At 36.0% G+C, this 11774-nt stretch overlaps 1 protein-coding gene across 1 annotated transcript in view; it reads right to left on the reverse strand.

Moving 5' to 3' along the window:
• ANKRD12 (ankyrin repeat domain 12) overlaps positions 1-9725 on the reverse strand; it is a 38646-nt gene extending 28921 nt beyond the window's left edge. Inside the window, exons 1-2 of the mRNA XM_009073705.1 lie at positions 9584-9725; positions 2870-3017 (exon numbers count right to left, since the gene is read on the reverse strand). Of these exons, the coding sequence (XP_009071953.1) occupies positions 2870-3017; positions 9584-9670 (235 nt within the window). The 5' untranslated portion in view covers positions 9671-9725. The remainder of the gene's footprint in view (positions 1-2869; positions 3018-9583) is intronic.
• Positions 9726-11774: the final 2049 nt, after the last annotated feature.

Raw genomic sequence — 11774 nt, forward strand, 5'->3', positions numbered from 1 at the left:
GAGACTTCACAGGGCATCGAACAATGTAGAGATATCAAGGTACTATTGTGATACCTAATTAATCAAGTTTATGACATATTTATTTAACCAAACCAACACACAGAGGCAAAACCGCCTCCATTTCATGCATTTAGCCCAAACAACAGTTAAAGAAACTTGTTATAATTGAACAGTAAGTTCAAATCTAGCAAACAGTGTGCAAACAGTCCCTCCAACAGCCCCACTAACCTCTGTAACTACAACAAGCACAAGTACAGAAATCGTGTTACTGTGATGTACTCATGCAACATAAAGACCTCAGTTGTTTTGCTCTTCTGGATGTCAACCAAGTGCTAAAAGAAATATGACTGTGTCACATTTGGATTACTTTAAAGATTGAAATTGAAAGTGTCAGAAAACAAAACCAAGATGCTACTACAAACAGAAAATCTGGTGAACATTATCTCCAAGAAAGATCAACAAATTACCACATTCAGTGTAACTCTTGCTGCTCTTCCTGAATAATCAGCTATGTAACAAGGCTATTTTCACAATGAAAAGATTTTAGTGATCTGCAGTTGTATTTAATTAACGCAAAAAAGACAAAATCTTAAGTTTATGAAAGACCCTGGAGTTAGAACCAAGACAGCACTAATGATGTAAAGCTCTAAAAATTAGGTACCCCATTCTTTGACTGATCTACATCCCTGAACAGGATGAAACTCAATTATCATGAGGTTTCTACAGTCAGCTAGCTACCCTATCATGTATTTTGGAGATAAACCATGTATTAATTGAACCATGAAACTGTTAATTAATATTTTTATCCTAAAGCTTCTTTCTATGGCATTTTTTTCTGTTTATCCAGACACATTTTGAAAGATAACTGAAAAATCAAACTCAATGGTCATATCATCTGCTATAGAAAAAGTATTTAGCAAAGTTTTAAGAAAATTTTGCTATTCTGAACTCTGAAAAAAACATATAGGAAGGTTATTATAATCAAATTTATCAGCAAGGGATAAAATACATCCTGAAATTATGCAGCCAGTTGGAAGAACAGAATAGTACCACATATTTTTTCCAAACCTTTTCATGACTGCTGGTGCCAGTCCTAATCCATGTCAGTGACAAACTTGGCACAATCTAAGTGCTTAATTCCCACTGGTCTAATCTAATTGGTTGGTACAGGACCAGCATTATTTTATCCTACTAAAGTTCCTGCTGTAAAGTTTCTGGAAAGCTTAGGTACCAAGATTTTCACCTGTATGACAGTGGAGCTGCTCTCACCTCCTTACCTTGGCAGAAATAAAACGGGTTGACAATCTGTGATGTTTGCTAAATAGTAGTTAAGAGCCATGTGACTTCTACTGTTGTGTTAAGTATTTCTTGCCCCTACTTGAACTATTTATTTCATCTCCCTGCTACAACTTGCAACAAGAAGATTTTGTAGTGTGAGCATTGTCTCACTGTGCATGTCTAAGTGCCTAGAGTTATGAGTCTTGTTTGTGGCAACTGTGGCAATAGAAGCTACTGCAAAAGACACACAAAAGATTGTGTTACCTTACAAGGTGCTGTGACAATGACTTACTTAAAGCTGAGGGGGTGGGGAGAGATGACAAAAGATTTTCAACACAGGAAACATTCAATAAATGCTAAATAGGTCTACATACATTTATCTCCATTATGAAAAATAGCTGTGGTCTAATACCAAGCAAAAAGTTTAATAAAGCAGATGCTGGGAGCACATTTCTAATTGATACATGGTCTTTTCAGAATCAAGTGGTATTGTGGACGGTGTAATACTCAGCTGTAAAACCACTGGAAACAGATCTAAAGCAAAGAGTATTATTTTGTAATGTGACTATTTCAAATTTAGATTTCATACCATATTCTCTTTACAGTAACAAAAAAATGTATGTATGATCCAGAAGCCAAATCTTCTGCATGAAATCAATCTTGGACAAAAATTTAACACATACTGAGGTATATACATCTACCCTGCATTTAAATCTAAGCATATTAAAAGAACAGCCTGCTTAACAAAAATATGCAAATGTACAATGAGCACTGTATAAAAAACCTGCAGCACTGAGCCTTTGAGGAATTTGGGGAACACGCCTTCTGGTGGCCTTCCAGAAGGCATTGGATACTGTTTGGTAACCAACAGAACTATTAGTGAACAATGATGTAGATAACTAAGTACCTAAACTCAGAGATAACTTGGAACATATCCAGATCCCTCCACCTTGATTTGAAAAGAGCCATGTTAAAAATGGTATTTTGAAGTCTTGAAATCAGTTCTAATACAATATGCTTAAGCCAGGAAGAACTATTAGCCTGTGCAGGGAAGCTGTCCTGAAGAGACAGATCATAGGAGCTTAGACTGAAAGCAAAGTGTGCTCTCCATGGCTAGTTTAGTTAGCTCTATAACCTTAGCAACCTTTTCTTTTATATGGAGGACAGAATGTCCTACCAATCTTTTCCACTCTCCCTCCCCCCCCCAAAAAGAAATCTACAAAAGGCTGACAGCTGTGTCTCAAATCAAGGCACTTAGATATTTTTTCATCATTTTACTTATTTAAACAAATGGACCTCTAGAGGTGACAATGAAAAGAGAGATTCGTTACTAAAATTGAAGCAAAAGAATAAGGTTAGGAAACAAGTGGAAAATGTTGATCAACTACAGAAGCATATTAGCCCTTTCTAATGATAGGAAGAAAGCCTATCAGATTGAGAAGCAACAATCAAGAGCAAGCAAGCAACTTTAATATTTAGCATCCTTTTTTAAAGAGAGAAAAAAGTCAATATAAAAACATAATATACAATTCATTAAATCAGGACATATTTTATCAATAAATAATTAGTTAAGGAAATAAAAAGGTTCTACCTGCGTCTGAATTGCGATCTTCAGTTCTGGATGGACTAATAGTAAAGGGAAGTTTACGTTTCATGGAAGATTTTTCTTTCATCTCCTTCCCCACATCACTCCTATCCACTTTTGGAGTTTTGTTGTAGGATGCAATCTTGTCCTTGCTCTAATATAAATAAAAAGTATACTAAGTAATTTATGCATAAAGCAGAATAGTCTTATAATGTATACAGACTGAAAAGACTGCTATGTGAGAATGTATGTGCTTGTGGTTACAAAGTGTTTGAATAAACTTTTAAATTAACCTTAATAAAAATATATCAATGGCATTTCTTGCATTTTAAAATTAGCATATTCTGTATTATTTCTACATTCCGATACATCACTGTAGAACTGCTGTTCACTAATAGCACCTTAATAAGCAAAGGAACAACACCTACTGAACAAGAATTTGCTGAGTCTTGACAACCACCCTGATTTCCTTCCCGGAGATAATAATGATTCCAGTAAAAGCACATTAAAAATTCACACTGTTATTCACAGTAACAACAAAAAAACCCTCTAACCCACCCCTGCCTCCACCCTCACCCTGTAATCCATCAGAACTCCCTTTCTATTTCAACAACAGTAACAGTGTAGTTTCATTTTAGAAGATCTGTGAAGAAGCTTTTTAAACTCATATCAAATTTAGAAAAAAAGCAGGTACAAGCTATTTAGTTAAGTTGTGTAAACCTGGTGATTTTGCCTTATAAACCACATTTCAAGATAAACACAGAAAAACCTGAATGGGTGCAATATTATCTTATGCTTGATTAATTTGCTAGTATAGGAGGTCAAAGAATGTAAAAGACCACAGGTTAGTGAGAAGACAGAGAGCCCTCTGAAACCCTCAGCATTTTGGCCTACCAATCAAGATGCTACGCAGAGACACCGTATTTTCTGTTCACTACTGCTGCAGAAACAATATCCAGCTATGCCAGCTATCACAACTCCACAGCTTTATATTATTCTTAATAGATGATCAGATGAAATCACTAACGGATTAATTTCCTAAAGGTAGAACATACACACTGATGTGACAATCAGTGAAAACCAAAAGCTGCTTCTTGGTGCTTCCAAAGCAAGTAGTTAGAAGATTTATTCTGATTGGAGGAAAAATAGAAAATTATTCCAAGGTACTTTGTTCTCAAAGGCACCTTTCTTTTTTTTAACAGAACAAAACACAGGTATGGAAGATATCATCTGACACTCTGAGTTTAAACTGTTGCCAAAAAAGTCAGGCAGAAATGATTACTAAAAGAACCTGCAAATGAACTCTACAGAAGACAAATGTCTGTACCAGGGAAACCACAAAGAAGTGATTAGTCTATGTCAAGAGAATTCCTAAACTATAAAGGCTGATGCCCCCACAGAACATCTATCTTCACTCCAAGTTTAGAAACCCCAAAACCCCAAACGCAGAAATAAACCCACACACCAAAACCAAAGTCATCCCTGCTCCAAAATCTCAAAGGAAACAACAACACCCCCCACACTTTTTCTTATACGTTAGAACAAGAAAGTCTAAAAATCTAAACCCCTTAAGACTCCCCTAAGCCCTTGGGAGATACAGTGTCTGTGCTATTACTTTTGAAAAAACCTAATCCATCTAACACAGTCATAATTTCCAATTTTGTTGTGGAGAAAAAAGTGTAAACTTTTTGTGGTTTAAAATGAATCACCTTATTTTGGTACTAATTCGTAAAATACATTGCTAAGCGCTCACAAAAAGACACCAAGTTGCTTAAATAATTTGATAGTCTTACATTCATTGTTACTAGTAGGTAGTATATATGTATTACGTTAAATATTATGACTGATGCACTAGTTTTATGATAATCACTGAATATTAATTTTGTGATGATCTAATTAGGAAGAGAGAGAATTCAAAAAGCATACTTCCAGATAAATAAAGATACATGGAAAATTAAAAAAAGGCTATACACAGAAACTGAAAAAAAATTAAAAAATCAGTATTTTGCTCCTTAGCTATGGTGGAAATAGACATTCAGGCACCAGCAGTAGTGGACTTGCCAATCCAAAAGATGCAACGAACAGTGTTTGAGAAGTCTGTTCAAGGTCAATGCTATTTTGTATTTCCAGTGACAATGCTGAAATAGAGATACGATTAGATATGCAGACATAATCCCAACTGGAAGGGCACTGGCAAAGGGAAAGTAAAATGACTGTCTTGAAAAGTAATCTAAATATGAAACAAAACTGGAAAAGGCAGGATAAAGCCAAGGTTATACAAACTGTGTAATTACAAAGCACCATGTCAAAAGCTAGAAAACTCTTATTGGCCTTCAAGCAAGGAAGGAAGCAACATAAGTAGCAAGCCCTGCAGCTTAGAACAGGCATTCCATGTTAAAGAGTGAGCATTCACTGTTCCAACTACTCCTGGTCAGCATGGACATCTCCTTTCCAGGGTCCAAAGCAAGGTTCAAAATTCAGCATCAACAGGTCTGTGTATTAGTCTAAAGTGACCCGTGGAAGCAATGTAAAATGAAGCTGACACCCGTTATAGAGTCCACAGATAAATAAGACCTCTAAGTCATATCTATCTGTGGAGTCCATAAAGAGTTTCATTAATCTAAAGTGAAAACTGCTAATCAGACATGACACTAAAGACATGGTAATGTTCAGATACATAAACTACTGCTGCAAAGTGGAAGGCATTACATACTTTCCGTGTCCACTACAGCTAGAGAACATTTAATGGCTTTAGACTGCAACAGGAGACAAGCAAAGGTTATTTATCCTTGTACTAAGTATCTAACTCACTGCCAGTCAGCATAATTAAGTATCAGAATAAACTGCCCAAGGAGACAGGAATTTCCATCAGGCAAGCCTTTAAAGAAAAGGTCTGGCAAACATCTGTCAAGAACTGAGTACAGCTTATTCTACTCTGGGGCAAATGGATGAACTGGATCTGCACGTCTCAACATTTAATGCATGCCTCACTGGAGGATGTAGTAACAAGGAAGAATTTTCTCTGTCAACAAAACCATACTAGTGTGCTGTGATGAGGAACACATTTTTAATCTGTTCAACAGAAACTGTCTCAGAAGGCTAACAAACTGCAGTCTGGACAATTTCTTGATACCCCATTCCAGCTCTATTGTCTGGTACTGCTACAATCAATGACAAGACACAAAAGGAGACAACAGAGAGCCATATAATCTAGCAGATGTACTGAGCCCTGAGAGAATAAGCATTCTTTTTCTGCCTATCAAAGATAATTACATACCGAAGCGTGTTCTGTATGGTATTAAATAGCTTTGGGCACTATTGTAGGACTCTTCTGAGGAGAGAATTAATTCTTACAAACTCCAAATGTGTTTCTCCTTTGGATGACATATCTATCATTTTCTTCCTGAGTTTGGCCATGTAAGTTCTAAAGCACAAATTCAGATAAATTAAAATTTCATTATGTTCTTATTTTTACAAATCTCATGTGAACACTAACTGGTCTAGCTGCTGCACACATGCTTACAGGGTGGGGTTTTTTTATCTTATGCTCACAAGATCAGCAACTGAAACAAAAACACACCCTAAAGCACATATGGTATAATCTCAGCTTATTAACAGGAATGTTATTCCTAAGATTTTTTTTAAGTTCTCAGAAGCCCTGAATTGGGTAGCTGATTCACACAGCTATTCACTGGTTGTAAGAATGGCATAGTAAGCATTAACTTCTGGACAAACATGAAATATTATGTCTAATAATAACAGTAACTTCACTACATTCCTCAGTCAACACCTGAGAATATACAACCAGAATGAACCAACCAGTGGTAATTCAACAATGACCACTGTTGACTTGGCCTGGTCAATGCTCACTTCAGAGTTCTATGTTTGGATATGTAATACAGATTTGTCTTCAAGATTTTCTGTTGTACAAACTCAAATTTAACTCTTAGCCTATTCCCTGCTGAATTTTAAATAACTTGCTAGGTTGAATCTAATTTACTTCATTTTGGCAATATTTTGTCTCTTCTTTTTCCAATACAGTGGGGAAAAGCGCAGCTTAATCAAGGGCCAACTAAACACTTCTGACCTGCCCACTTGTTAGAGAACAGATATGTGACTGCTTAAGTGACCATTTAACATCTTAACGATGTATTCAGTTCCTCTCAAAATACGACAAGAGCTACCAAACTGTATTTATCATGCTAAAAACCTGCGTATAGGAATATTAACTGAAACACTTATATTCTCCATAAATAATAATAATAATAATAATAATTTTCCATTTTTACTTAGGATCTCATATTTTCAATATTATATATCATTTTACATCATACAATTCCAAATCAAACCCTACATTATTCTAATCTCAAATTATATATTGTGCCAAGGTGGACAAGACAACACTGAACATAACAGTGCAAGCAGTTTATTAGCTTACTTTTTGGTATCAAAATAATCAGCCTACGAGTGGGATTCCACATCTATATCCTTGGCCAAACTTCCATCTTCCCCTAGATTTTAATTTTCTAAGGATCTTGCTTTTATTGGCATCTTATGCTCAAATACCAAGCAATGCAGAATTTGACATTTGTCCACATTTTTGATGCCTGTACTCAACAACAAACAACTCCCTGGTTAAGGCAACCAGATAGGGACAAACTCCAACCCGAACCGATGTGATAACAGAAGGGTTTTATGTTATCATTAAAACCAGAATGTTAATTTACTCCTTCCTAAATCAATCAAAGTTTGCCACATTTCCTGGTGGTTAAATAAATTATACCATGTTCATTCTTCAGTTTCCTGGAAAAAAGTTACTCATACCTGCATATGAATTTGTGTCTTGTTCTTTAATGTTCTGGCAAAGGAACTACACAGCTCTGTTTCAGAAGAGAACCTAACTTCGCGAGGACTGCAGGGTATGGAGGTTACGTGGCTCAGCAGATGTAACCACTACTGTTACTAGCAAAGAGGGAACACTTGATGGGAATTAGAAATTACTGAACAGGAAGGTGTTGACACAACCAGTGAACACTGAACTGGGCAGAAGGGCCACTGGTAAGGTGGTTCCTTTGGCAGTGGTTCCAGCCACTCTGGAAACTAGCACCAATGTTCTAAAAAGCAGCAAGCAACAGGGAGAGGAGGTGAGGGGGAGTCAGAGATGGAGAGTGCAGGAGGAAAAGGAGTCTCACAAATAAACTCTCTATTTTGATTGACTTTTTTTTAAAACTCAGATCACAGAATAATTTGTATATGAAACTCAAAGCCTAGGAAGGAAGGAAGGAAGCAATCTGTGCTATAAAAATACAGTAGTCTATTTCTATATGCTCAAACCTACAAACAAATGCATCTCCAACTATTTCAAGCCACATCTCTAGCAAAGATACAGGTAAAAGGAAAACCTAGAAATTGACATATTTCAGCAAAACCACTACTTCTGCTTTGATCAAAGTGAACAAAAGATGAAAATAATTTTAACTTCTGTATTACATATTTTTAATTTTTTAAAAATTATAAACACAAATAAAGCTTGAAGACATTGACACAGGTCAGTTTTCCTAGCATGAACAGTGGTTGATTATGCCTTCAAGATTTTCTTGTGTTGGCTTTTTTTAGAAATAGGAAGTGTCAGGATAATGAATTGAGTTTTTAAAGCAAGAAAACTTATTGTTAAATAAATAACCTAAAATCTTAACTAAACTAGCTTATTTACACATGTAGAAACAAAAAGGCAGTATTTAATACCACTAAATTTCACTGCAATAACCTTGCTATTCTTGCTGCTTGTAGGCCCCAGGTATTCCCTCCTCTGTCCCAGTAGGGAATGACACTTGAATTATTTTGACATAATACCCCATATCCCAAACAAGCACCAGAATAAAAAAAACAAAGAAAACCCAACATTATTTCATCCCTCTACTAGTAAGTCAATTTCCTTTCCCCATTTTATCTTTATCTGTTATCTTCCTATTCTTATCTAAGTAGTTCATCAGAGCTAGCAAAAAACACTACCTTTGCCTCACTTTACTGGGATCCATAAAACAAACTGGGAAGAGATTAAAAAGTTTAAAATTTTCTATTAATAGTTTAGGAAGACAAACAGTTTCAAGCAGATGCTGGATCTTCTAATATTTTTCAATTTTATTAACCTCTTTCTGTCTTAAATCCATTAACAGCTTACATTCATTAAACGGTCTTACAGAGAACACAAATTTCAGCAGAACAGTATGCATGACCACACACAGACACAATCTCCTTTTCTAGAGAAGACCATTTCAAAGATCACTGGGAGATAAAAGGATTCTCTCTCCTCAGGGCAATATAGATGTAACTCATCATTCACAACACAGAGTATTATTCTAGTTTCATTCATTCATCAGTTTTACAGATAAACTCAAGGTCTGTTGTATGGATCATTGTTCTTGTGAGTATATAAAAGACTTCATATTAGCTAAGATATTGAGACTATACACTAACTTACATCAAATAAAACCAAGGCATCAGCTTCCTTTTGAATTAAGCTGCAAGTTACAACAAAAGGCATAAATCCTGCCCCCTGGTTTAATTTCAGTTAAAGTCATGTAAAAACATACTTTTTTTCTGCACAAAGGATATTAGAACACAGATTCATATTTATTTCTTCCCATTACAGCAACAAAAATCATGTCACATGCTCTTCATTTCATTGAAATTAAAAGGACATGAATACAATTTTGTTACCTTTCTTGCAGTTGTTTTTTCCACCATGGTGCTATCGCTGTCAGAATTTTCAACTTGAACTGTTTTTGCAGACCCAAATTTGGGCATTTTATAGCTGTTTAGCTAGCTGTATCTTGTATCAGTGGGTTCATCCTGTGTCTGCAAAACAAACAAACAACATTATATAAATATACACACTGCAGTGTCATTTCAGGACAAACACTGCTGCAGATGGTAGCAGAGCTGAATAGTACCCCAAAAGAGATGACTAATAATGACACCTGGCTTCAAGCATCCCACTCACGTGCAGCTCAAGCCTTGGGGCAAAACCCCAAAAGGTCTAACATGGCTACTGCTGGGGACAGCGTCATCAGAAAAGCACCACGTCAGCTGCTGAACTGCCTCATCCTTCTAACTTAGCTTTTTGGCAGACTTAACACTTCCAGGTATTTTAATGGGTCATAGGTTAAATATCTCACTTCATTTTAAAGGCAGTAAGACTAAGAAGAGGCACAAGAACACATCCAGCAACAATGTGAAGAGAAACTAAGCTTTCTAGCCTGGGAAACTGAAATATTGTCTACCCAAAGTAGTATGGAAAGAAAGTCAAGCCTTGGTGATTTACTATTCTTTCTGCTGGAATGAAAAATACCTGCCAGAAGAAAAATCTTCTAAACCTTACATCTGGAACTAGAAGCCTTAATTTCCACTGTCTAGCAAATTAATTACATAATCCATTGCTATGTATATATTTTTTTTTCCTCTATATAAAGCTCCAAGAGCTCTGTGGTGCTTCATCTCCAGGGTACACCAAACAAGTGTCATTACATATTCACATAATGGAGAGGTCTGATGTACCTCTTCCACAGAATGAAAAGCTTTCTTGCAAGAGTGCCTGAGAGGAAAGGTCACATGAAAAGTAAAACTGCATTTGACGTCACTTCAAAGCTGCTGACATTTTATTGGGGTTTTTTGAGTTGATGTATTATGTTTCAAGTATTTATGTGATCACAACCCTAGTAAGTTACAGTAATTTTGTGTCTCAGCTAGTCATTTCAGGTGTGACATTTCTATTGTTGCTTTACCATTAAGATTTTGGGAACATCACATAGCAAATCTGCTGCTGTTACAGGGCCAGAGCCACTATTTTGGTTTGACAGAGTTACCTGACAACAGAGACTGGTATTTCCTCCTTGGCAGATGACTTTGAAAAAATCATTTTGCACGCTAGACCTGACACACAAAACGTTGGTATTCAGCCAAATTACTCCATCCCAGCCACCCATCCATCCCCCACAAGACCCAAACTATGGAAAATTCCCTTACAGAATATTTGGCTAAGATGAATATTGTTGTATACAACAATGTAATATCTCACTTTCTTAATCTTCCAGAACAGGAGAGGGGAAAAAACAGAGGAGAAGGGAAGTTCAGAATGCTCAATCCTAAAGCCAGAAAGTTCAGAAGTGTTGCACTAAGGTGCTCTTTTCCTCCCTTTCCCCCACACCCATGGGCTTTTTTTGGTTTGTTGAGGGGTTTTTAAACACAAGCCACAAGCTTATGAAAAACAGGAAGAGCTTAATTAGAAGCTCTCTCATATTCAATAACCTTAATCTTGTCTCTACTATGATACAATATTGTGAAATTCCTACTGTTCTACTCTTAGCCAAGACAAAAGAAACATTAGTGTATTCCCTTCATTTTTGTAGTGTCAATAGGATTTATGCAGCCCTACTGATACAGAGAGTAACTGTTTCATTTTAGTCGACATCAAAGCACATGGTTTTTTGCCTTTTCCTTTTATTTGCTTACTGTAACAGCTGCAGGGAAAAAAATGGTTACTGGTGCAATGGAAGGTACTCTAGAAAGAGTTTCCTGCAGTTTACAAAAACATTTCTTAAAAGAAGTAACAAGTTACTATCTTCACAGAAAAGTACTACTGTGCCGATTATACAATACACAGTGTATTACTATCATCTCTGTTCCTATGGGTTTAAAAAGCGACACAAGTCATAAGTTTTTGCTCAGCCTCTCAAATACTCTAAGTACATCTCCCATTGTATATATGATCACAATTACAGCCACTTTAAAACAGATCAACATGTGAAAGTTATCTTTATTATTTTAATCAAAATACTTCTCATTGCATATGTTGCTATTTCCTTTCTTTTTTTAATTTATTTTATTTTAGCTACTTGACTCCTCCATTCCT

This window comes from Acanthisitta chloris, unplaced genomic scaffold (genome assembly GCF_000695815.1).
Source record: "Acanthisitta chloris isolate BGI_N310 unplaced genomic scaffold, ASM69581v1 scaffold29120, whole genome shotgun sequence".
In the NCBI taxonomy this organism is placed as follows: Eukaryota; Metazoa; Chordata; class Aves; order Passeriformes; family Acanthisittidae; genus Acanthisitta; species Acanthisitta chloris.